This window comes from Drosophila miranda, chromosome 2 (genome assembly GCF_003369915.1).
Source record: "Drosophila miranda strain MSH22 chromosome 2, D.miranda_PacBio2.1, whole genome shotgun sequence".
Lineage (NCBI taxonomy): Eukaryota > Metazoa > Arthropoda > Insecta > Diptera > Drosophilidae > Drosophila > Drosophila miranda.
Window position 1 is genome coordinate 6163150 of NC_046675.1, and position 25454 is coordinate 6188603.

Sequence of the window (25454 nt, forward strand, 5' to 3'; positions counted from 1 at the left end):
CTACGAGCCCCTCAAGGAGGTCACCATTGGCGGCATCATTGTATTCCAGCACAGCGGCAAAGTTGAGGAACAGGAACTCGTCGAACCCGTGGCTGCCTTCGGTCCAATGAACGATGAGGAGAAGGAGCCCGAGCCCCCAGAGCCCTTCGAATACATTGAAGACTAAATGGGCATGTTGTTCGTCATTATTTAAGTATATTTGTTTTGAATTTTCAGTTTTGGTATAAGTATATCTACTAAACACAAATAATTGCATACGCCGATTTAACGCTAATCCTAATTGTAATAAAATAAATGGTGTAATATTGAAGTCCGATTTGCCGTGTGTGGCGAAATTTAAGTACATTTCAATTAGATTAAAGAAATTAGAGCTGTTGAAACGTCGAAACATTGTCATCGATGTTTGGATGTACTTTGCAGACATCGATGATTTTCCTAATTATTAGGTGTTTCTTTTGGCACAACTTTTGAAATGTGTTGCTGACACGAAAGTAAAATTTTAGACCCTTCTGGAGCTTGGAACTTTTCGCACATATTGCAAAGCAGTTCCAGATTTCTGTGGAAGAGACATTAGATTCGATCATATTAGATTTGTTAGAATGTTATAAATGTTAGAAAAAGATAGGACTTACAATGCTCTTTTGGAAATCTCGCAACTGCTGCATATCAGTTGGCTGCACTTATTGCAGGATGCACTGCATTTTGTGCAGGTGAACTCCGCGCAGGTGCTGCATGTAAGTTTGTCTGCATGGCAGCAGAGTGTTAAAGCAGGAGCGTTGGAGGAGCTCCTGTTAGCCTTAGTCTTCTTTTTTAGCTCATACTTCTTTGATTGTATGTTGTTATAGAAATTTACACGATTTTGTCTCCCGCAGGTCCAATTGGAAGTCATTTCATTCGGAAATAACTCGGTTATTTCGTCTACAAGCTGGCGAAATTTTGACATGGTTAACTTTAAATTTTGTTCCGAATAAAACGCCGTAATAGCTTTTCTTATTATCTTCCTGTCTCCAGGCGTCAATGGCTCCTCTTTAACTTTTTTTAAAAGTGATATACACTTTGCTTTAAGGAGTATCCCGTAAACGTTTATAATCAGCTCCACCGTCCGCACTGACGACACGCTGGCTACGTCGTGCCTTGGGGTTACAATTCCACTCCATTCTCCTATTTCGGAGTCTGAGCCAGAGTCGTCTTTCGGTGGCGTTTTAGGTGTTGGAGGCATTCTTTTGATATAATGATCTGGACTTATGGAGGGAGTTTGTGGAGGCGGACTATTAGGTGGCTTTGGTGGACTATTTGGACTATTAGGCTTTGGCGGAAAATTTGGTGGCTTTGGTGGAAAATTTGGTGGCTTCGGTGGACTTTCGTGTTCGCTGGGTTCATACGTTTCTTTCTTTCGTTTTGCATCTCCTCCTTCCTCTGTAATCCACTCCCAAATTGTGCATTTTACTTTCATCTTGGTGGCGCAAAGGTAAGCGAAGGAACAAGTTGATAGTGGGGTCACTTTACACGATAGCTGTAAGCTAAACACAAACACACCCACGCTTTCAAAAGAGGCCGCCAGCTATTCCTGCGGTTTTGGATAAACAATTAAACTCTATTTACAAACTGCGAGAAGACCTGCCTCCTTACCTGCTTTTCAATTGTGCCGTTAGCCTATCGAAGTGAGTGTTATTTAATAATTTGTTTAAAATCCAACTTGGGACGCCACCAATACTACATCATTGTCCCGTTAACGGCTTATCCGTCCCGTTTGTGTTTTCTAGTGATCTCTGATGGTTATCTGCGCGGTAAAGCCGTAAAGCTTTTCCTCCCACGCTGTCGCTGGTGGCTAGCTCTTTCTCCGGTCCGACGTACACGGATCCCTATGCCTCTCCGACTATACTCCGCTAAAAGCTTGACTGCTGTTTCGTTAACGGGATAGCCAGATGCTAGCAACTTCGCCATAAAAGCAGGATTTGCCTCAGGGAATATATGTAGAAGGCTTTTCAGTGTTGCCATCGGGCTTGACTTCTTTCGTGCTTATTTGTTTCGGTTTTGTTTCCTTGTCCGCGTACTTTGCAAAGGCGTAAATTTCCCAATCTGTCAATGGTCGAGAATTAGCCAAAAATGTGTCATACAATTGGTGGTACTTATACTTACTTTGCCTATTCATGCTGAAACTCTTCGGGCGAATCATCCTCTTCCGCTTTTGGCATACTGAGCAACTTGTCCTTCGTTCGTTGGGGACAAGCGCGTACCTTAAACTGGTGTCGCCTTCGGACCTTGGGTCCTTGTAGAAGGCATTGTGGTAGTAGTAGCCTGGCACACTCATCCATAGTCTTTTGCTCCATCTTCATCCGCAGCTTGGTCGCGTTGCACCTCATATGGCATAGCCGGCAGGTTCTCTATTGCATTTTTAAAGTCTTTAAAAGGGAGTGCTTGACGGCGTGCTTCCCTGCGAGGAGAATATCAGTATGCAGTGATTTTCAATTATTTTTGGCTTACTGCTTACTGCTTACTTAATTTCTTCAATGGAGCCATTAAAGCCCGATTTTTGTCTCGGTGCGCGAAAATATCCGAGGCAGGGCCATCGCAGCGCAGGGCGGCCGATGCAAAGCTGTGGGAAGGTGGAGTAGGATATTGTTAGTTTAAGAATTTGGGCAGATACGATATCTTCTTTGTATATGTTTTTTTTGGCAATCATTTCCAACTTGTCATTTTCGTTTCTTACTTGCCATTTTTTAAGCCCCATTCTATATGATATTTTAAGCAGCAATTCAAAAATGCGTATCCAAGCATGAAGTGGACTTATCCCATAATGAAGATGCCGAGGATTTGGCTTAAAGGAATTTGTATCATAAGTTTCCATAAATTGTTTTGGGCCTGCACCACATATTGAACACAATTGGCAAGATTTTGTACCCGTTAAAACGTTTAAAACTTTCCCATCTATAAGAGTCATGTGAAGGTCGTATGAGACAGTGATCTTCTTTTCATTTGAAATTTTTACTACACAAGGAGTCAAGTTTTTTATTTGTGTGTCCAAATCGTTTTTTTCTGCAAGAATATGATCTTTTGTTTCTCTGGCGAATTCCATTTTGAGGAGTCGGCAAAATCTTACAGACTGCGGAGTTCTATTATTCCAAAAAATTGTTCCGGTTCCTTCGTTTCAAATCTTTTTTTATACATACTTTGCCCAGTTGATCCATCGTATCCGTAACTCGCAATTAACTTAATACTAGAAACGTTTTCAAAGTTAGCGAATAACTCTTCCTGTAACAATATTATGCGGCTGGCAGTGTGGTTTAACAAATCTTGCAAGGCAACTTTTGCCATAGTTTCTGTAGCAGTTATTCCCGCAGGTCTCAATTGCAATTTGGCTTCCTGGACATTTTGGTAGCTTGGGTATATGTCACAATTATGCTGTTTGCTTATTTGACGAATTTCATTATATAATCGTTTGCTTAAAGAATTTTCCAGCAAGAATTCCAAAGCATCATTTGTTGTTAAAGGTATTGGTTCTACAATATCGAGCTTTCTTTTAGCTTCAGTAGCTTCGCTTTCAGAAGTGCTAACATTTTTAAGTAAAAATGCAGTATCATTTGCATATGATTTCCTGGCTGACATTGTTCCTGCATGAATTAAAAGTTTGGTATCGTTTTTATTACTGATTGCTACATCGGCAGCTAGTTTTCGTTTTAGACGGGGCCCTGCTTCATCATAAGTTAGCCTTGACATTGTCACAGTTGTCACTGGTGGTACCATCGCAGATCAGAGTCTTGTCTCTGCCCTCGGTTGACTGTCAGCTGAACTGATCCGCCGGGCAGTCCTTTCGTCACAGCGCCAGAAGGCGGATATAAAGTCGTTCTTTATGTCACTACTCCCGCCACTTAAAATTATCTGTCCGGATAGACGCCGTAGTTCTCCTTGTCCTCCAGTAGCATCAGATGCTTGGGGCACGAGCAGACGTCGTGAGTACTGCGTGTCACACCCCGCTATGCAGATGTGGGAACAATTTGGGCAACTGTGCCATGTGATTGCGCAGCACTTTCGCATCCGGTGCCCACACGGCACTGATGTCGGTGAACTGCGACAGACGCTGCAGCTCCCCGGAACGACGCTCTGCGTTGACAGTGATCCACTCCAGTCCGGTCTTGTCATCCAGCCAGTACACAAATCCTCCCAAGGCGGCAATGTTGTTCACCTGCGTGATGTGCATGGAAACAAAGGTTTTCCTGTAAGAGGGAAAAGGGGATTACACATGTGTTCAGAGGGTCGGGTCTCCATATTGGTTGCTTACTTGTTCTTTCCTTTAAGGTCTATCACATTGATTCACTTGCCATGGGCATAGTAGACTGTTGTAGTCGGACTGTTGGTCCAGGGCCAGCTCATTGCCTTCGACTCGGGCCCGAATGATGGCCTGATGGCTGCTGACATCTGTCCAGAAGAGCAAACGCTTCATGGCATGCACGGCAATGTTGCGAGGCTTCTCCGAGTCCCCGGTATCGTTGACGCCTACGGATTCACCCAGGAAGCTAAAAGAGGCAACGCTTTAGGAACACAATTGTGCGGATGAATCGGAGAGAGAGAGAGATTCACCTTGTCACGTTAATGCTGTTGGAGTAGGAGCAGGTCCAGAAGAGCAGCCGCCCAATGATGTCGATTGCAATGTCGAACGGCTGTCCGGAGTTGGCCAAGAGGCTCACCTTTGTGCCATTTGCCAGAGAACGCTTGATGCTGTGACTCCTGCCTTCGATCTTGAAAAGAAAAAGAAGGATTAGGGATATTAGGGAAACCGCGCTCAGCTTCTGCTAATCCTCCTTACCCAGTAAATGTAATGCGAGATCGGATCATAGTCCACGGCGCGGATATTCTTGCCGCACACTGGCAGCGGCACATTCGAGCAGTCTGTCGTGTTCGACAGCAGTCGGCCGAAGCTGTTCATCTGGCTGAAGATGATGTAGTTCTTGCAGGAGACCCCGTCCTTGGCCAGCTGGTAGTGGGTGGGGCAGGCACAGGTCATGCCCCGTCTGCGGGCTGGGCCAGGCACAGGTGGGAGCAGCTCCCGTTGTTGATCTTGCACGTATTAGCCCCACCTGTCGCTTGTCGTTGCACACAAGCAGCGAAGTGATGTAAGTCATGCCCGAATGGACCAGGCTGTGGCTCTCGCCCGTCGTCTTGTGCACCCGCTCAATGTCCCCGGTGTTTCAGTCGCTCCAGTACACGTAGTCCTGATACAGGGAAACCGCGTGTCGCTGCAAACCAGTATCGGGTGCTTCTTACCCCAGTCGGCGCTCTCTATCTTCGCTGGCCGCGACTGGGTGGCCCAGTAGAGGCGACTCGTCGCCTGGTCGAATGTGAGCCCGGCCGCATAGTTGGCTCTCGCAACGATGGTTTGCAGCTCGGATCCGTCCATCGTGGCACGCCGTATGGAGTCCGAAGGCGACTCTGTCCAGTACATGTAGCCGCGGCGCGGCTCGAGGACCAGGGACCGGGGCTCCTCCACCTCCTTCCACAAGAGCACGCGCCGACTGCTGCCATCCAGGCGGGCGACCTCGATGAGACGAACCTCCGCATCGGACCATCGGATGCCGTCCGGCCCAATCAGACCCTAGTCCACGATCTGCTGCACATAGGAGCCATTGAGAAAGGCCCGGAAGATGCACTTGGTCTTCTGGTCAGTCCAGTAGATGCGCCTCTCCGCCACCGACACGTCCAGGGCGTGCGCATCGCCCACATCCTTGAAGGGCATCGCTCGTCGTCGTGGTTCCGTTCCCGTCGCTGTACTCGGTCGAGAGAACAGCAGGAAGGCGGCAGGCACAGGTACAGGCGGTGGAGCAGGCCCCCCATATTCTTCGATTTTGATCTTCCATCGAATGTTACTAGCAAGATAGATCTCTCAGCCCTGCCCACATAATTTTATACGAGTGATGAATCAATTTCCTACGTGATTGGCTTAATTTTAATAATTGCATTTATTGGATTTCTATATAACGTTGAAAATGAAATTTAATAGATTGATGAAATTGACAAATGCTCAAAAAATACCGAAAAGTATTAAAAATACCGTGAACGGTGGAAATATCATGAGCTGCCACATCTCTTAAGAAAGGTTTCAACATTCCGGTATCGATAGCACTATCGATATTTTCTATCCTCGCTTCTGCCATCCCTTTATGGGCTGAATTCCCTCCAATTTTTTGATTATTAATGATTGAATGATTGATTGATTTAACCCAATGACAACTGTTTTAGACAACTTCCTACGAGCCGAGAAAATCGGCGAAGGCACATACGGCATTGTCTACAAGGCGCGCAGCAATTTAACTGGTCAGGATGTGGCTCTCAAGAAAATCCGTCTGGAAGGGTACGTAAATCAACATCGAAGTCCTCGAATTCGCATCTAGAGTCACAGCATCAAAGCGTTGTGCAGCCAACAAACGGCAGTCGGCATATGGCGTGTAGTGCAGATACACATATACACAACCTGGGATATGATATGTATCCTGGCTGCTGACGCCGTGTCCTTGACGAATGTCAAACACCTCGCAGGCTCTGCAGCAGACCCTGCTGCACAACGCAGCCCGGATTCTGTGTGTGCTGCGCTGTGGTCTTAAAAGCCGTAGCACCACATGATTCGGCTGCGTGGTCAGCCACACCTTCAGTATCCAAGTCGCATTCATTAATACTGACATTATGTGTACACATGTGTTATGTTTACTGACTTTTCCCTCGTTATTGCAGTGAGGATGAAGGCGTCCCTTCCACAGCCATACGTGAGATATCCCTGCTGAAGAACCTCAAGCACCAGAATGTGGTGCAGCTGTTTGACGTGGTTATTTCTGGTAATAATCTATACATGATATTCGAGTACCTCAACATGGATCTGAAGAAACTGATGGACAAGAAGAAGGATGTCTTTACGCCACAGTTGATCAAAGTAAGTTCATCTAAGTAAGCCTCCATACGTATGTATGTATATACAAACGCGTTCACTCTTTTCAGAGCTATATGCACCAGATATTCGACGCCCTCTGCTTTTGTCACACCAATCGTGTACTGCACCGCGATCTCAAGCCCCAGAATCTACTCGTAGACACGGCGGGCAGAATAAAGGTAGGCATCAAGCTGTAATCCTGTTAGTTGCTTGCTAATTCATCGCTGTAGTTGGCAGATTTCGGGCTGGCACGAGCCTTTAATGTACCCATGCGACCGTACACCCACGAGGTGGTCACGCTCTGGTACCGAGCACCGGAAATATTGCTGGGAACTAAGTTCTACTCGACTGGAGTGGACATCTGGAGCCTGGGCTGCATTTTCGCCGAGATGGTAGGCTATTGGGATTGTGATTATGGTGATTACCTCATTCAATATTATTTTTCAGATAATGCGACGATCATTGTTTCCCGGGGACAGCGAAATCGATCAACTGTTTCGGATCTTTCGCACTTTGAGCACGCCCGACGAAACCACATGGCCTGGTGTGACACAGCTGCCGGATTTTAAGGCCAAGTTCCCAAAATTTCAGCCCTCCAATGTGCCTGCACCCATCCGCGAGCACGAGGCACATGATCTTATAATGGTGAGCGATCAAATCCCAATCAAATCCATCAGCGTGTATCTATAATGTTACTTTGCTGTACAGTCGATGCTGTGCTATAACCCCAACATGCGCATCTCCGCCAAGGACGCCCTTCAGCATGCATATTTTCAAAACGTTGAGCATGTGGATCATGTTGCACTGCCCGTGGATCCCAATGCTGGCAGTGCATCTCGTCTCACGAAGCTGGTCTAATCGTCGCATATCCCCGGATCAACCCTAGCTAATTTCTTGTGATCTGTTAGTATAGTAAGTCAACTGACTACCTCATTACCACTTAAAAAATAATACATAACTAGAGAAATTACATGTGACTGTTATCTTCATTACAGCTCCCCATCTCCATATCATCCTATTAAAACACACACTCACACGCATACAAACAAATCCTTTAAATACATGCTCATGTCCATCAGGTATTCGATAAGTTTATTAAGATATTTTGGTTTATTTCACCAGGCGCGCAGCCAATAGTAGCGGTTCTGGTTCCGAGGAGAAACCTTGGCACCTGAGTCTGAAATTGCAGTGACGCCACCATTGCGCCCTGACTGGCGCTGGCGCTGGCGATTGGGTTGATCGTCACGCATGTACGTGCCTAGAGCATTGCGCATGCTCTCGGAGAGCGGTGACTGACTCTCGTCGTCATCGTCTTCTTCACCAATGCCGTAAGACGTTGCATCGGACAGTGCTGTACTATCGTTCGAATCAATTTCATCGTCTGTGTCTTCGTTTTGATTGGCCGAGTCGCTGGCGTCGACTGTTTCTACTGCGGACTGACCTTTCGTAGAGGACAACGGCAGTGGCCGCAGAAGAGTGATCTTTTTGGTGTTGATTTTTCCCAAAACCGTCGGCTCCTGTGGCTCCCCCTCCGATGCGGGATCAAAGTGATTGTAGTAGTTTTCCTGAAAGTCTTGCGGGCTGAAGCGCTGCACTCCGTAATAGCTGCCGGAGTTAGTGTCGTAGAAGAACATAGGCTCGGCTGGAGGCAACGGAGGTGCATAGTAATCGTACGGATCATACTCCTGCGACTCAAAGGAGGGCCTACGTATCTGCTGCTTGCGGCGCTTTCGTTTGCGTTTCTTGGAGCTCTGCGACTCTGGAATCGGACTCTCTGGCTGTTGTTCCAGGTTCTCGGTCAGAGACTGAAGGTACACGGGCGATGTCTCAATGATATTGGCGCTGCCATCGTTAAAGAAGTTGGCCAATGGATTGGTCAAGTTTCGCCAACTTAACGAGGGCTGAACACTTCGAATGAAACTATTCCATACGCGGACTAGTGGACGCTCTGTGGTTGTCGTTGGCGCAGCCTTGCCTTGGATGTCATGGATGCGACGCCTCCGGTACCCACCGTTATTATTCGGCAACAGGACATACTGGTAGTTACTGAAACAAAAGAAGTAGTACATAAGTATATCTCTCCATAGACTAATTACAAGTTTGTATATTTCCCACTCTTTATTGGCTGGCTGCCGTGCCTGTGGCCGCCCTGGCCCTTGCTGCACCTCCAAAGCCGGCATCCTGGCTGATTGAGTCTGAATGGGATAATTCCATGCTACAAAGAGCAACAAAGCTGTCACCAATTGCCAATGCATGGCTGTTAACTGTAATGTCTGTGGGTGAAGGCTAAGCTCTGGCTGCGTCCGCTGCCCTTTCTGGTCTATAGCACACTGACACGAATCCGAGATGCGAACCTAGTGGTCAACAACACCAGCTTGTCGCATGGCCATTGTTTTGTCTTCGAGCGCATCTCATTAGAATTTTGTATTTTAGCGAAACTCTCAATAACCAATTTGATATAAAATGGCATTGTTCCAGGTCCCAGCCGACACTAAACCAGCTAACCCAATTCTGAGGGTGTCGAAAAGAACGTCTTTCCCCCGCGGCTCGGTGACAGATGCCAATCTCGCCCATACATATGCTAATGGACTTTTATATATTACACAATTAATATGCCATTCAAGGTATCGTCTGTGATTAAGAAACTCGTTTTCTTCGCTTTGCTCTGATCTAAGAATGCGTCAGTTTTCTGATTTCCAAAAATTTTGCCGAATGGACGGTTGGCGAAATGCTTTCTCCTGATGAATTTGTGTTTATGGGATCATCTCCTTGTCGCGAATACTATTTGATGGCCTGTCTTAATATGACTGTTTTTATTGGGGCATTTTCGCGGCCCTGCTACTTTTTGATGGCATGTTTCTTTTTGCCATCCTAAAGTGGTAATAACTATTGAATGTCTCCATTTGTGCGGGCTTTATTTGCTTCGACATGTGGAATAATTTAGAAATTTAATTTTAATTAAGAACATGTCCATGCCTCAATAATATATGTAGATCAAAAAGAAAGGAAAGCTGGCCTAATGGGACGTAACGATCGTATTTCTGAATGAAATTAAAACTAATTTCAAAATTCTCGATCATGGCCAAAAAACAAACATTTAAAGTCAATTTAAACACATTTCCATATAGTTCTGTCCCTATATTATCTTCTGAATTTATTCAAAGTTGACTAATTTAACCAACAGTCGAACTTCCACATAGCGAAACTCAAGAGGAATTCGTAATATAGAATTCATTTTTTCATAATATAGCATTGTAGTGTTCTGGAAATAAATTCGTTGTACGGAACTTCAATGTGAAAATTATTAATAAGATCACATTTCAATCAAATTAACTTTGATGATTCTACATTAAAAGTTGTACCACAAATTTTCTATAATATATTGAAAATTTACCCAATCGCGGGCTATTAAACGAAATTTCGTAATGTAGCCACGTTTGCCAGAATACAAAAAAAGGTGAGTTTTTATCTTTTTATAGGTTGGAAAATTAATATTTAATATACAATCATGGAAAAAATAATAAAAACGGCATATTTTTATTCAGTTTTTATTCAAAAACCACTTGTGTCTTAAGTAACGGAAAATCAGGAGATATTTCTAATTATATGTCGTAACTTTTTAAAGATTGAACTTTTACATTATTTTTTAGTACGAACTTAACGTAAGGCCTGAATGGAAATGCCCATTTTCCAAGTTTTTCTGGCCAATTTTTAAGTTCTCAAATCAGCGGCTTTGTGCCACGAGCCAAGCAGAGCAAAAACAACTGTAAAAGCAAAGAAAATTCCTAACAAGTGTTTTTCCTTTCATTGTGGGGAGAGAGAGATATTGAAAGAATAAAAGCGAGAGCGAGAGAGAGCTGTCAGCCGTGGAGAGGGCTTTCGACACATGCTGGAAAAGCTTTGGCTCTGGCTTTGGCCAGGAAACGGTTCAGTCTACTTTGAGATTCCTGGCCAGCAACGACACGACATCCGACAGTGGCCGCGGCGCGTGCTCCAAAAAACAAAAAGGAAGGCTGGAAAAACGCCAGCAGCAAGGAGCTGTAGCTGTGGCTGTCGCTGTGGCTGTAACAGTTTCCACCAAAGTCTAGGAAAACAAGTCCGAAGGAGGCGCATTTAAGTGGCAGCTTGCTTTTTTGGGCTAAGCAAGCGATTCGTGCGATTCTATCCATGTGCTGCGAGTATATGTACGTGTCTCCTGGCTGTGTGCGTGCGCGAGTGCCAGTTTCTACGTTTGTGTGTGTGTGTATCCATGCTTGTGTGCCTTTTGTGTATCCGGGAAGCGTTCTGTTTTTGAGCTGCTGCTCCAAATTTATACAGAGCATATTTGTGTCCATTTAATTGAATTAAGTAAAGGGCTCCGCCACCGAGCCGAGCGTCGCCATTCCGCACCATCTTTACATAAGAGCAAGCGTGAGATACAGATACTGCGACAGAGAATGTCGAGAATTGCGTAAAGTTTTGTGGCCCTTGTGGCTCGTGGGCTCGTGTGTGCCGTGGGAAAATGACATTAAGTGCTTAAGTAAATTATATAAAATCATTAAACGCCCCGCCGAGCATCCATAACACACGGCAAATGTGAAACGACAGCTGCAGCCTGGAAAACACACACAGTTTCCATCGCTACAAGATAAACCGATTCCTTGCCCAAGCAATTTTCCCTTCTCTTCCCTTCCTCATACTTTCTTCTTCTTGTGGCCAAATGAAAAATTCAAAGCCGTCACAATGGGGCCGGAGCTGGGGGCGGGACTAGATTTTCGACATAGGCGGGCTACTGTCAAGGTGGGCGCTACCTCAAGGCCTAGTAGCTAACCCTAAGCCCAACCACAGACACGCACACAGCCAACCACACACCCACCCACGTGTCCACACACACACACACAGACACTCTCCCAATGGATATACGTCTTGGCGGGCGTTTTGCTTTTCCCCATTTTCAAGTGCGCGTTTTGGGGGTGCCTGCCAGGTGTCTGACTGAAACAGTTTTTTGGCGTCACTTTCGGTTTCGCCGTGCCCTCGCTCAAGTGCTGTGCTTGACCATAACCACTAAAACTGTCACATTGCGTATACGCCGCGTGTTGTCCTCGAGCGCGCGGTGTATTTGTTTTGTGGCCGTGTGCTTGCGCTCGCTCGTAAGCTCGTTTATTTTTCAACAGCCAACTGGCACCCACGCCTGCACTGAGAGTGCTGCTCTCTGTAGTCTCTCTCTCTCCGCTCTCTCTCCATGGCACGTTCTCTCTCCGAACCAGCTGTTTATGTTGTTTTGAATCGCATTCCGGCATTCCGCCATTCTGCCATCCGTAAAACAACAAAGGAAAAGATTCCGTTCATCCGTGTCTGTCTGTCGGTCATCTGGTCACGTTTTCCGACTCCTGCTCCCCTTCGCCATGCCTTTGCTTGGCAATTTAAATTTTATTGTGATTTTTATTCTTGGCGCAAATAAACAGCACGAAGAGCGTCTTTACTCTCACTCCCTGCCTTCTTTATAGAGCAATTTGACGACTAAAAGTATGCATCCAAAATGATGGGTCTGCCATTAGCCTGACAAGGCTTTGGGGATGGCCGGTGCTGGTGCTGGTGCATGGGAAAATGACATCGAAGCCACCTGTCGAGCAGCTAAATATTTAATACCTGCCTGAAAATTGATAGAACACCCCAGTCCTTTGTGCATCCCAAAAGACCAACTTTGCAGCCAACAGCTTGTGCTGGCCATATATCACACTGAGCAGAGCATTGCTTAGTCCACCATGTGGTTTCCATTTCTTTGTTTGGCCAATGTCGTCTTGGCATTCGGCCAATTGCAGGGCAGTCTCCCATCCCACCCAACATTACTGCCCCCTTTTTGGGTTTCCGTTTCCGTTTTTGCTTGGGAATTGCAACTTTTGGCTGTCTGTCTGTCAGAAGCAGCATTGTCACAGTGATTCGGGGTCTGCTCGGAAAAGCGATGAAATTTCCATACTTCTCGCATTAGCCAACAGCCAACTAGCAATGGCCATGGCGTTGGGCGTGGGGAGGGGGAGGGCTGAGTGACTGCTTATTAAAATGCTATAAGTGTACGAACAATTTGCATGTTGCACGAGCAGCGCCGCCGAGCTTCAAACTGAATAATTAACACCCCCAGTCCCCAGGTATATAATATACGAATATACCTGTGGCTTCTGCCTTTATTCAGTGCTCAGGAGCGTACAATTAGCGAATTGGCATTTTGGTAGATAAAATCGAGGTAGTGCCGTATGGCCAGGAAGCTGGAGAGGATGCGATTGTTCTCCCAGCGCCAGTCGATCATCAGACCCACCAGATAGAAGTTCTGGGTGACATCGCCCTTCACCTGCATACCCACCAGGGGAGCTCCGATATAGTAGCCTTCGGGCTTGGCCTGGTAGCCGCAGACGGTGGTGCTGCTGGTGACAATGGAGCTGACCTTCGACTGGCAGAAGCCACGGCTCAGAGTGTTCACCCAGGTCTTGAGCTTGCGATCCTCCTTGACTCGCAGCCCGGCCACTATGAACGTCTGGCCGACCAGTGTCTCATTGACCAGCTGTGGCGGGGGCATGCAAACGGGCATCACGTTCGGATTCAGCTTGGCATCCCGCTGGAGGGTGAGCACGGCCAGGCTGTTCTTCAGCGTGAGCGGATCGTACTCCGGATGAATGGCGATCTCGGCCAGCTTTATCTCCTGTGCCGGCACCACACAGAACCCATCCCTGTCGCATGACGGCTGGCTGATGATCGAGCTCTTGTTCCACACTCCCAGGTGGACGGAGAATGCCTCTGCCTCGCCATTGTACTGTACGAAGCAGTGGGCGGGGGCCAGCACATTGCGCTTGGAAATCAAGGCGCCCAGGCATCCATCGTTTTGGATCTTGCCCTCGAAACCTAAAGGTCATACACATCTAGGGTCATTCGTTCTAGTCTGCTATGCCAGAGAGACTCACCTTTCCCGAAGACGATGCGGGCCACCCACTGGTGCTCCGTGGGTATGGCAAAGGAACCCTGCTTGAGAAACTGGTCCTCGTCGAAGTAGCCGCACTCGGTGTCCTCCAGCTTGGCGGATAGGACGCCCGTCCAAGTAGCCAGCAGCAAAGTGATGAGAGCGGTTCCCCAATGCATTCCAAAGTGCGACTCAGAGTCAACTGATCGATCGATGAGAACTGCAACAGTATCCCACGACGATTGTCGATCCGATCCACCAGTGGGTTTCTCCAGTAGTTGATCGTCTACTTGATTGGGTTTCTAATAAACTATTCGTGCTACCTGTGTTAATGCAACTACAAACCAGTTGCCGATACGGAACTCTGGGCGGCTCCCAGCACGATGCATCAGTGTTTCCCCTTCATAAACTTATGACTTCCATTAATGCAATGTATATTTATTGAAAACATATAGGAAATACGCTTAAACAGGTTCTGTAACCCCAACAGTAGAGCGGGGATGGAGGGTACTACTTTGTGGCAGTATTTTCCATTATCCAGGGACGAGCGCGCCGCAGATCCTGGTAGACATGAGTGGTCACCACACCCACGTTCATCACCCTGGCCAGCAGGGCCACAACATAGAAGCTGTGCGGCACATTCCGCTCCACGCTGATGTCCATCAGGGCCGCGCCCTCGTAGAACTTTGTGCGCTTCACGGGAAAGCCGCAGAGCTGGTTCTCCGGCGGCAGGGTCGAGGCGGAGGTCAGTTGCTTGCACTTCTGTCGGGAGACCGTCATGGCCAGACCCTTGCCCTTGATGTTGTCGGTGTGTGTGAAGCCGGAGAAGTGCAGGTTGCGATTGATCAGCGACTCTGGCTCCGCGTTGCCCTCCATGCAAATGGGTTGGATGTAGTTTGTCCACTCGATGGGCTCCACAAGACGCAGGATGGCCATGTCATTGTCGTCCGTGTCCTTGTCCGCATCGGGATGCACCTTGATCTCGGCCACGTTGTACAGCTTGGGCCCGGGCACACAGAAGCCCTTGTTGTTGCAGGCGAACTCCTCGTCGGGTGAGTGGCTCTCATTCCACACGCCCAGCATCACGACGGCGCTCACATTGCCCGTCCGGTTCTTGAATCGCTTCACACACGTGGCGGTGGTCAGGACATGCTGTTGATTCACTATGACCACAGTGCATCTTGTGTTTGTATAGCCATTACCTGGAATACAAGCCCATTAGGAACCTCAAGAGCCACAGATCAAGGGAGGGTGGCACTTACCCTGACTCTGCAGCAGCACCCCTATCCAGGGATACTCCGAAGGCTCTGTTCTTTCGTCCGTTATGTAGAGCACGCGCTCCTCCAGGCGGCCGCATGGGGTGTCGCCCCTTGTCAGCGCTACGGGGACCATCAATACATCAATACAATCTACATGGAATATACATATTTATATGCACTCACCGCCCAGCCAAGCCACAACTAGAAGCAGAACAAGTTTTCCGGCCATAACCATTTCAAAGTAACTATCTAATCCGCTGGTGTCTCTCGTCTATCCAAGTGCTCGGATCAAACTGAGAAACCGATTTCGAGACGACTTTGGCTGAAGCTTAATGAGAATAAATGCTCCATGAATCATTCATTCGAAATCTCTCGATGCGATCACGAATGCACTTGTATGCTAGGCTTCAGATAGATATTCTCTTTTGGGATATAAAATATTAAGCAAATTTGAGTCTAGAAGTAAAGTGTTTCAATTTTAAGAGCCGTCTAAGCTTATTCAATCCTAAAGACAAAGACCAGTCAATTACTCGAACAAGAAAAGAACAGGACACTCATTATATACCGATTAGATTGTTAGAATCCGTCGACCCGCTGTCCCATTGGGCTCCTCGGATATGCATGTGCACAGGCCCGCCCACGACAACGACTTGGGCTGAATAATTAATGTTTCAATTAGAATGCTATTTTCGGGGGCAAACAAACACACAGGGCACAGGCTGGCTGGCTGCTCAGCGGGCGCTGAAGGTGAAGGACACAGAAGGACACAGACACACTGTAATGGATCGCGGCAGCGGGGGGCTGGCTTGGATTGGCGGGATTTAACACTCTACTAAATATGCTTACAAATTGCCCGACCAGATCCGGCTGCCAGTTTATTGTCCACTCCCGACAGACGGGCTCAACTTGACCTGCTTGAGCCGGGGCGTTCATAACTCGCATTGTTATGAATCCCACCCCAAAAATTCGACACCCCCCCAGCCCCATCCTGGCCTGGCCTGGACCGGACTCTAATGAACAAGCCGCCCGTTGGTCAGACGGCAATAAAACTTGGCTTGGCTGTAGCTCTGGCTCTGGCCTTGGTTTTGGCCTAGAGGGAACACGATTACGGTCCAAGCTGAAGGAGAACCAAGAACAGAGAGGGGGGGAGGGGGGGGGTGTGGTTGGGGATGGGAATGGGAATGCAAATTGCTCGGACCACACTCTGACGTGGCCTGCGTGGGCTTTGGGTGCGCCTTTTGCTTGTAAAGGGTCGAGAAATGAGCTTCGCTTCCCACTTGCGTGTCCCTCAATCTTTAATCGCTGCCAGCACGTGAGCAACTTGCTTCTCGTTTCGGTTTCTCTGCCTCAAGAATGGCAGCTAATGGCGGCTATAATCGAATGGAATCATTGATTGGACTCCCCCTGGAGAAACCTCCTTTAAACTTAAAGTTAAGCGCACAAATTTCTCAATCTATCTTCAAGCTGGCACGGACCCCTATGAACACTATGAACGAGGTCTGGCAATGATGATAGTAGCATGACGCGCGACGGCGAAATTCCAGCCATTTTCAATCCGAAACGGGTCCGCACACCTGCCGTGGTAGTCACCGGAGACTCATCGACAAATGTCCCCTACAGCAACAATAACAATAACAACAACAGTGGGACGGGCACGGGGACGGGGCCGGGGGCCAGCAGCAGCAGCTCGGGAGGCACAGCTGTCGCAGCAGGAGGGGGAGGTGGCACTGGCGCAGGAGCGACAGGCGGCTGCGGCTTCAGCAATGTGCTCACATCGAGCAATCCGCAAATAACCCACCAAGACTCGATCTCGTCGAGCCAGCAGGATCCCAATGAGGTAATCATCATACCAGCGGACACCCCCACGGGCCCCCCCGGCAGCCACAATGCACAACACCACTTCGGAGGCGACTCGAGTGACACGCAAACCGGACTCGACTCCCAGCAGCAGCAGCAACAGCAGCCGAATGGCCATGGGGAGGAGCCGGAGCTGCGCTTCAGAAAGCTGCAGGCCTGCAAGGAGTCCTGCTGCTCGGAGCTGGCCCGCAAGGTATGCCCAAGGCCCCTACCATGCCACTTCACCTTTAACTTTACTGGCACTTTGCTCGTTGCAGATGTACTTCGGCGTGTGCGTGACCATCCTGATGACCGCCTCATGGGTGGGGGCCACGCACTGCATCAAGTACATGTACAAGTACCGGGCGCCCTACGATGACGTGCTCAACGATGACCAGGACACGTCATCGAGTCGGGCCGAGCTGAGCGCCGAGCTGGAGGAAATAATGGCCATCAGCGACTCGTCGCTGCATCACGTCGAGGACGCCACCGAGATGTTCAATATACCACCGCGCCAACCCGTCTATTTCAGTGCACCGTTTTTTGCCGCCTGGTTTTTTACCAACTTTTCACTGCTCTTCTTCCCGATCTACATCCTGGGCCTCGTTTCCACGCGCAAGTGCGACAAGCTGAGCGAGGTCCTGGGCGATGTGCTGAGAGGATTCCGGGAGCGCGGCTTCACCGTGGGTGAGTGTCTGCCGGGCCGGACCGGGCCCTGAGCTCCCATTTCTGAGTTTTTCCCCCACCCGCAGGTCGCTTCCTGAATCGCTGCCTCTCGTTTTGCATTTTGTGGCTGGTCACCACCTACCTGTATACGCTCTCCCTGAACGTGCTCTATGCCACGGATGCCCTGGCCCTGTTCGCCACCAATGTGGCCTGCGTCTATCTGCTCTCCTGGGTGATCCTGCACGAGCAGTTCGTAGGCGTTCGCGTAAGTACATATCCACATCTGTCTCGTCTTTGCATAATGCCCGATGTGATCCGTCTAGATTGTCGCCATCATTCTGTGCGATACGGGAATCGCACTGCTCGCCTACATGGACGGCATCACCGAGAGTCGGACTCTGAGCGGCGTCGTTCTGGCCACACTGGCCGGCGCCGGCTATGCCGTGTTCCGGGTAAGTCCTTGCCTCCGTGTCCTGACTGATTGTGTCGTGCCGTGTGCTCATGTCGGGCTGTCGCTGTCGCTTTCTAGGTTATGTTCCGCAAGGTGATGGGCGATCCGCCGGTGGGCCAAATCGCCTTCATTTTCACCGCCCTGGGCTTCCTCAACGCCCTCCTGCTCTGGCCAGTGGTGCTGGCGCTCTACCTGACTGGCACGGAAAGCCTCACATCGGAGAGCATACCCTGGAACCTACTGCTCGCAGCGAGCGTCCTGCTCTTGGGTATGACCCCCGAACCCCGAACCCCCGATACTCCTTTTGTTGTGTTCGAAACTTTTATCGTTTGTAATTAATTCCGATTGCAGTTTTCCACGTTCTGATGCAGTTCAGCGCCGCCGTAACGTACAACATGTTTGTGACATTGGGTCTGATTACCGCTGTGCCCGTTTCTGGTGGTATGTACACAGGCGGGGGCTCCCCCCTTGGGTCTTGGGTTGGTTTCTTCGGCTGGAGGGATTCCGTGACTGCAAATTGTTTTAAATTGTAATATAAAAAGCGGGCACTCATGTGGGGCACACGGCAACATTTGATCTTTGGAGTTCGAGAAACGCCACAAAGTTGGGAAATTGATCGAAAGAGGGGCTGAAAATTCCCCATACTAGAGATGGGAACCTACTCTTCAAGTCCTGATCCAATCCGTTTGTAATTCCACTATCCCATAGCCCTCGATGTCATACTGTACAGTGCCAACTTTGCGGGCATGAAGCTGGCCGGGGTCATACTGATTGGCATCGGGTTCTTCCTGGTGATGTTCCCCGAGAACTGGCCCGACTACATAACGCGACTGCTGCGGTAAGTACAGTACTCACTGCAGTACGCTAAAATTACAATTGTTGTGCCAATTAATATGCTAATTTTCTTTGTCAGAGTAAAGAATCGTGCGTGTTTGGTTCAAATATAATTTATAGTTTGTTCTTTTTGTTTTCCATTTTATTTGCTTTGTTGTTGTATGTTTTATGTTTATTGCCAAAAGAGTCGACTAAAGCCAATATTAAAATAATTAAAAAGAAAAATCATCATCGCATTAATTAATTTATGATTTGAATAAAAAATAAAAAAACAAAAACCATGTTGATTTACCTGCTGTGTACTCACATAAACTATATATTTAATTTTATATAAACAAACATCTTGCAGAAAGAGCGTTCGAGCCATACTCCGTTACCAATGTTGTTGTGAATTAGCCGAAATTCGCTATGCTCATTCGGTAGGCCAAAAACACAAGCTAAGCCAAAAACCCAAAAACCAAAAACCAAAACCCACCTTTGATTTAACATACAATTAGATATATAATTAATAACTAGAATCGTAGGCATCCTAAGATCTGTTCTGAATAGTACAATATTTAACGAACCTTCCAACCTCAACCGAACTATACTGATAATTGATAAGTAACCAGATACTTGGCAGATTTTTTACTGAATACCACCAACAACAACAACTACTTCTATGCTATCTATCATATATAATAGGTACAAAACTATAATAATCCCACAGACATAAAAAACAATACCAAGACAACACATTTTGGCTTCCAACTTTGCGCTCACCCTTGTTGAAAGATATGTTAGCTATATAGACATGTGTATCTACATAATTGTAATTCTCTATTTAATGTACACACAAAGAACTACATACATCAAAACATACAATCTATATATGCCTTGTAACACATACTATACTCGTTATATACCAAATACATACAAGTACCATGTATATCTCTACATACTATATATCGTTATCGTTATAATCCGTTAAACCGACACTTCTTCGGCTGTTGTGCAATTGGTTGACAATCCCGTCTCGTTGTTGTTCTAAACGTTTCTTTGGCGGAGCTGTTACTCTTTATACGTATACTATTTACCACAAACCATACATACTATACTCGTACCTATATTTATTGTCGTTGATAGTTAAGTTTTCTTTCGGCATATACCAACCAACCAGACCACTCCAATCCAATCTTTTTGTTTTCCTCATCTATGTGTAAGATGTATATACCTTTCTAGCCGATGGAGCCAAGGATCGGTTATTCGGTATCTCGTAGTAGTTCGTACACCCACCTACACACTCATACACACACACTCACACACACCTCTCTACGTACTATATAGATTGCCTTTCGCTGGTGTTGCGATTCCGAGACCGAGACCCACCCAGAGAATCTTCAAAGAGATGGTTGCTGTTTGACTGATTGTTGTGTGATCTCTCACCTGAATCGCTTTTTCTAATTGAGTTTAGTTTTGACTTGGCCCCATCTTACATATATGTATGTATGGATCTGTAAATACATTCCGATTTTCGGTTCGTTTCGTTCTTTTGTTACTGAAATTGTCTGCACCCACTAGTGAGGCCATATAGATGTTAACCAGATGTTATAGTAACGCTGCATGAAGGAATGTACTCGAGACGCCCTCTCGGTCCTCCCCTCGTGTAGAGTCTTAAGTTCATAGTTTCCTTATCGTTTCTCCTACAAATAATTCAGATTAAGAATGTGCCTCAGAAGGAAATCCCCCGACCAACCTTAAAATACTAAAAGCGGAATCCTAAATAAAGATAACCATAAAAAATGCATTCGAAATGTTACTGATTGGCATGTTAAAACCGACCTTCGTTTTGTCATCGTTTCGTATCCGGATTGGATGTTGTTTTTCGTTTTTTCCAAAATTTCAACTTCTCTTGAGTTCCGTTCCTCTTTGTTTTCTGTGTGATCTGTCTACAAGCTGAACGAATTCTACTCTATGCTACTATAACTACTCTACCTCTACTACCTACTTCTTATATATATAAAAACCGTGTCGATATTTCAATTGTATTTTTGCAGAAGCATCATAATGCTGGGTCACAACGCGAGGTGAGTTTCGTGATTAGGCTGAGAGGAGAATTGCGTATGTTATTGAGTTTTGTTATTTTTGTTTGGTTTTTGTTTTTGTACAACCTACGCTTAAACAACACGGTGGCCAAATCTAATAGAAAAGTTGCTCGTAATAATAAAAATACGGCATTTAGGAATACCATACTCTAAGAAACCCGAAACCTATACCCATACCCGAGATTCTACCAGTCCTGATACTAATATATTTATCCAAATCCAAAACTGTAAGCGAAGTACATATGTTTTCAATTCGATTTCGATTTCGTTTCTTGCCTAGAACTTTTGGTGTTTCGGGTTTAATTTGGTTTGTGGAGGGTTTGTGGATGATTGCAACTTTATCGATTCTTCTTATGTACTTTACTCTCTTACTCGCATCCCAGTATGATTTCCATATCCTCTCCATAAGCTACATATTCCGTAATCAGAGTAAAGTATTGGTAATCTAATCCATGATAGCTCATTTGATAATCCAATATATACGTACAGTAGAGCCAGTAGAGTCCCCAACTATTGGCTGATTTCGATTTGCTATTCCTTCAGAACTTCTTTTCGATTCGATAAGTACTCGTACCAAGGTAAGTCAAGGCAAGGTAGGGTTCTGCCAGCTACAACATATGTATTTTGAAGTATCTTCACTCTCACCTCATCCAAAACGTATGTCATTCGTGAGCCCAGACCAGATCCGATCTGAATCCGAGAGAATGAATGACAGACACACTCGATCTCTCTCTCACACACCGAAGTACTGTATGTAGATCATGAATATTCTTTTGATCAGTTTCTTGTATAATTATTTTGGAGATCAACTGAAATTCTGTACCAGCAGCTCTCTCTCTAGTAGATAACTATTCTGATTTCTGATTTCTGATTTGTATATAGTAAAAACACCGCTAATCTGTACTATTGCTTCTTTTCTTCTTGTTTTTCTACTTCACCTATGCCACAACCTGCCTATCTCTCTCTCTCTCTCTCTCTGTGTCTTTCTCTCTCTCTTCTCTATTTCTCGACTATCTCCTCTCTTCGAACTGTTCTCTCTCTCTCCCCCTAACTCTGCAAAACACTGAACACACTGAATACAACGAACCGACCCGGCTAAATTGATCAAAATATACACTGCAAACAAAAAAAATACACATGTTGAACATACCCATGAATACACTCGAAACAACACCCATGTAGCGGTAGGCCAGCGCTTTGTAAACGAGATGCTATAGTCCCCGGACCGTCCACGAGATATGCGCAGCGGCACATCACGCGCACGCACCACATAAGCTAAGAGTTGGACAAGTCACTGAATATTGTACAGAACAAAAAGACCGCAACCAGAACATATATATATATTTTGTAAAAAGATTTTCCAAAAAACCAAAAAGAAAAGCCAAAGAAAACCCAGTACTAAATTGCACACCACTTGCCAGACCTTGGGGTAAGTACAAACCGTCATTCCTTCCTTTTGCTATATCGATAAGTGCCAGGTACAGTTGCCACCCATAGAGTTATCGGGAGGGATCGCAATCGCAATCGCAATCGGATGGATCATCGTGAATGCATTGTTTTCGTTGTACTGTTATGTTTTTGTCCTGTTTTTTGCTTTGATATCCTCTTCAAATTATGCGTTCTTTTTCTCTCTCTCCTCTCTCTCTCTCTCTCTTTCTCTATGGTCTCATTCCACAGATCGCAGCATATTTATGCATCCCATTATAAACATAAGCGAAAGTATTATGCGGTCAATACAAACCCATATGTTGTTTGAGCCAATCGCATGAATGAAACCAGATCTCGTGGCGGCCGATCGTGGTGGGGGCCTGGTGGGCATTTTTGCTTAGATCCCACGGCCAAGGCCGCCCCCGAATCGCCCCCGAGCCTACAATGTTTTTATAGCCGTTGTTGTCTGACTGTTGAGAACAATTTTTTTACCAATTACATTTAGTAAAGTAATAGTTTCCAATATAGAGAAACTCGAAACGAACGAACGGTGAGAGCTCTAGATATGTTCCTTTTTTTTGTGTTTTTTTTCTATCCACTTCTATATTCTGTAGCCCACACTCGATTGCCCTCACTCTCATGTACAGTCCAGCATCTATCACTTCTCACTTTTTGGCATCTATGAAATTATAGTACAAATTTGTTACCTCTTTTATTGCTTTGCACTTTGCCTATGTTGTTGGATCTATAATTCGTGTATCTGGAAGAGCACAGCTTTACGTTAAATCCATACAAGTATATGTATATTTGTGGCACTCGTAAATCGAACCACCCCGCTTAAACCCACACCAACACACTCACACCCACACCTACACACACACACATACAAAACACAATACACGAGAATTTTGTAAATAACTTGAACAGAACATCAGTAAAAAATCAGTAAAAAGTCTTAGATCTTAGGCTATTTGTGCGAGCATCAAGCAGTGCACTGCAGATAAAAGATCTCCCATTGGGTCCTTGGTCTGTGCTGCAGTGCAGTATCCGATGCCAAATTGAAATTTAATAGTCTTGCAAATGAACAATAATCTATGTAAATGTGAGTGTATTTAGAGCATTAGAATTGAACATGAAAAGAAATGCATAGAAACTAAATGCCATACAAAAAACTACTTGCCTTCATAGAACTAACCAAGCCGATACTAACATGTACACTTCTTTCTATGCCCCCAAAACACAAACAAATCTTCCGAAAAAAAAAACAAACAAAAATAATTGTGTAGATGGGGTCGCGGCCCTCGGAGCGGTACTTCAACAGGTCAGCATCCCACCACTATCGATTATCGGACGGGATACATAAGGTCCCATCTTCGTTCACCCTCTGGCCGTGTGAGATGACTGATCTATCGCCAACAACCAGCGGGTACCTGCATGGCAGCGTCAACGCACAGCATCACCAGCAACTTTTACAGCAACAGCAACAACAGTCCCATCAGCAGCACCACCGACAGCACCACCAGCAGCACCTGCAGCGCCAGCACTCGCACACATCGCTCACCAAGATCCATCGCCAGAGCAGCAGTCACAGTGTCCATGGCGGTGGACGGTCGGTGGCTGCCGGCACCACGGGTCGACTATTCTCCTATTTTGGCAACGAGCACGAGCATGAGCGAAAGAAGTCCGAGACGTCGTTCTTCAATCTGGGATTCCGGCGGAAGTCCACGGTGGTCTATTATGCCCCAACCGATTAGGGGGACGCAAACGGGGACGGGGACGGGGACTCTTAGCTCAGGCATATCAAACAGTACGAGAAAATACAATCATTCCGTGTTTAAGGAATTAATAGATGTTTGCACCTTTAGGAGATACAATATCTATGTCGATGTCGTATCCGATTATACCATATTATTGTCGTTGTTGTTGATGTAAAAGTTTATTCGGAACACATGCAGTTACAATTTTGCTCAAATATAACACATTTAAATGCTACAGTTACAGCTACAGATACAGATACAGATACATATTCTGCACCCATATGCAGTTCAAATCCGGTCAAAAGAATCCAGGCTATGGCCCACAATCACGCCTCAGCCCATGCCATGCCATGCCATGCCACGCCACGCCACGCCTTCAGTCTCAAACTCAAACTAAATGAGAATGAAACCAAACCCATGAATCGAGCACCAAAACCAAACCAAAACGAGCTCAAAAGTGCCCCAAATGTTAACTATACTCGTAAATGGTTCTAATTTAATACTCATAATTATTACGAAATTGTGTAAGGAATCGAAGCCAATTGTTTTTAGCAATTATATACATATACATACGTACGTTAACTGTAACGGAGATGAATAGTCATGGATAATGTTTTAAAGTGGATCCACTCGATGGCATACCACACCTTAAGAAGGAATCGACAACGCTAGCCTCGATCGAACAAGAGAGACCCCAAGTAACTTAAGGCAATTAGTTTATAGACTTTCACCAACCAAATTGAGATTCACTTGGCTAAGGAAACCCCATTAAACTGTAAGCTCGTATACCCAAGAGGTTTTTCATTTTAGACTCCGACTGTGTGCATTTTGGATTGGATGTTTTGTTAGCGAGTCAAGAACAAATTGAAGTATTAGTATTTTTTAAACGTTTATGTGTTGTTCGTAATTTGTAATTCGAAGTGTTGTAGAGTCGAAATGAATCAACGAGGAAACTGTTGTATTAACGTGGCCGGCTCTCGTATGACCCCCCCATTCGAGGATCCAGTCTCTACACCTCTTCTGGGGCATACAGATCTGAGCTATATTGTACTTTGTTGTGTAGCCACATCCAATAATTGATTTGTGATAGTTTTTAAAAATGTTTGATAACCAACTGCATACACATACTGTAGCCCCCGACTTTTACCTGCCCGCCCACACACAGAGAGGCAACGGTGTAGCTGGGATGTATTTAGAACACACACAAAACTGAACACGAAATAAATACAAAGTTGAAAACAAGGAATACTAGATTACTTATTTTGTGCGGCTTCATTCGGTTTCTCGGGCAGGCC

The 25454-nt window shown here is 46.1% G+C and overlaps 7 protein-coding genes across 19 annotated transcripts; 2 read left to right on the forward strand and 5 right to left on the reverse strand.

Annotated features, from left to right (window-relative positions):
• Positions 1-173: 173 nt before the first annotated feature.
• On the reverse strand, positions 174-3519 carry LOC108157052 (disheveled-associated activator of morphogenesis 1-A-like). Of its 2 annotated transcripts, XM_033388661.1 has the most exons (6): positions 2711-3519; positions 2499-2596; positions 2140-2434; positions 1630-2079; positions 633-1567; positions 174-556 (listed from the first exon to the last, which is right to left on the reverse strand). In XM_033388661.1, exons 5-6 carry the CDS (start codon positions 1451-1453, stop codon positions 436-438), a joined length of 942 nt encoding a protein of 313 aa, XP_033244552.1. In that variant the 5' UTR covers positions 1454-1567; positions 1630-2079; positions 2140-2434; positions 2499-2596; positions 2711-3519; the 3' UTR covers positions 174-435. The 2 variants fall into 2 exon arrangements, with proteins under 2 accessions (XP_033244552.1, XP_033244553.1); XM_033388662.1 differs by having other exon boundaries at positions 2492-3519.
• A 101-nt stretch (positions 3520-3620) lies between these two features.
• On the reverse strand, positions 3621-5442 carry LOC117187025 (low-density lipoprotein receptor-related protein 5-like). The gene is made up of 4 exons (XM_033388663.1): positions 4805-5442; positions 4579-4736; positions 4280-4514; positions 3621-4214 (listed from the first exon to the last, which is right to left on the reverse strand). The coding sequence occupies exons 1-3, from the start codon at positions 5000-5002 to the stop codon at positions 4292-4294; spliced, it is 579 nt and encodes a 192-aa protein (XP_033244554.1). The 5' UTR covers positions 5003-5442; the 3' UTR covers positions 3621-4214; positions 4280-4291.
• A 686-nt stretch (positions 5443-6128) lies between these two features.
• Positions 6129-7998, forward strand: LOC108154199 (cyclin-dependent kinase 2). Of its 2 annotated transcripts, none has more exons than XR_001774943.2 (7): positions 6129-6346; positions 6724-6919; positions 6985-7095; positions 7147-7308; positions 7364-7561; positions 7625-7828; positions 7912-7998. XR_001774943.2 is itself a non-coding variant. In XM_017284416.2 (7 exons), the coding sequence occupies exons 1-6, from the start codon at positions 6219-6221 to the stop codon at positions 7772-7774; spliced, it is 945 nt and encodes a 314-aa protein (XP_017139905.1). In that variant the 5' UTR covers positions 6129-6218; the 3' UTR covers positions 7775-7819; positions 7912-7998. The 2 variants fall into 2 exon arrangements, 1 of the variants encoding a protein (XP_017139905.1); XM_017284416.2 differs by having other exon boundaries at positions 7625-7819.
• A 7-nt stretch (positions 7999-8005) lies between these two features.
• Positions 8006-9851, reverse strand: LOC108154196. Its single transcript, XM_017284412.2, has 2 exons — positions 9032-9851; positions 8006-8962 (listed from the first exon to the last, which is right to left on the reverse strand). Exons 1-2 carry the CDS (start codon positions 9169-9171, stop codon positions 8032-8034), a joined length of 1071 nt encoding a protein of 356 aa, XP_017139901.1. The 5' UTR covers positions 9172-9851; the 3' UTR covers positions 8006-8031.
• A 991-nt stretch (positions 9852-10842) lies between these two features.
• LOC108154189 (putative thiamine transporter SLC35F3) lies at positions 10843-25401 on the forward strand. Of its 11 annotated transcripts, none has more exons than XR_001774941.2 (11): positions 10843-11100; positions 16568-17153; positions 17218-17626; positions 17692-17870; positions 17929-18057; positions 18135-18324; positions 18408-18497; positions 18765-18894; positions 20927-20956; positions 22157-22403; positions 23689-23772. XR_001774941.2 is itself a non-coding variant. In XM_033388889.1 (11 exons), exons 2-11 carry the CDS (start codon positions 16623-16625, stop codon positions 22679-22681), a joined length of 1788 nt encoding a protein of 595 aa, XP_033244780.1. In that variant the 5' UTR covers positions 10843-11100; positions 16568-16622; the 3' UTR covers positions 22682-23782. The 11 variants fall into 11 exon arrangements, 9 of the variants coding, with proteins under 9 accessions (XP_033244780.1, XP_033244781.1, XP_017139884.1 ...); XR_001774942.2 differs by lacking the exon at positions 23689-23772 and adding an exon at positions 22652-22741; XM_033388889.1 differs by lacking the exon at positions 22157-22403 and adding an exon at positions 19240-19309 and having other exon boundaries at positions 22652-23782.
• Positions 13052-14145, reverse strand: LOC108154205 (phenoloxidase-activating factor 3-like). Its single transcript, XM_017284426.2, has 2 exons — positions 13849-14145; positions 13052-13789 (listed from the first exon to the last, which is right to left on the reverse strand). The coding sequence occupies exons 1-2, from the start codon at positions 14021-14023 to the stop codon at positions 13089-13091; spliced, it is 876 nt and encodes a 291-aa protein (XP_017139915.1). The 5' UTR covers positions 14024-14145; the 3' UTR covers positions 13052-13088.
• LOC108154200 (phenoloxidase-activating factor 1) lies at positions 14262-15396 on the reverse strand. Its single transcript, XM_017284417.2, has 3 exons — positions 15287-15396; positions 15107-15223; positions 14262-15046 (listed from the first exon to the last, which is right to left on the reverse strand). Exons 1-3 carry the CDS (start codon positions 15336-15338, stop codon positions 14355-14357), a joined length of 861 nt encoding a protein of 286 aa, XP_017139906.1. The 5' UTR covers positions 15339-15396; the 3' UTR covers positions 14262-14354.
• Positions 25402-25454: the final 53 nt, after the last annotated feature.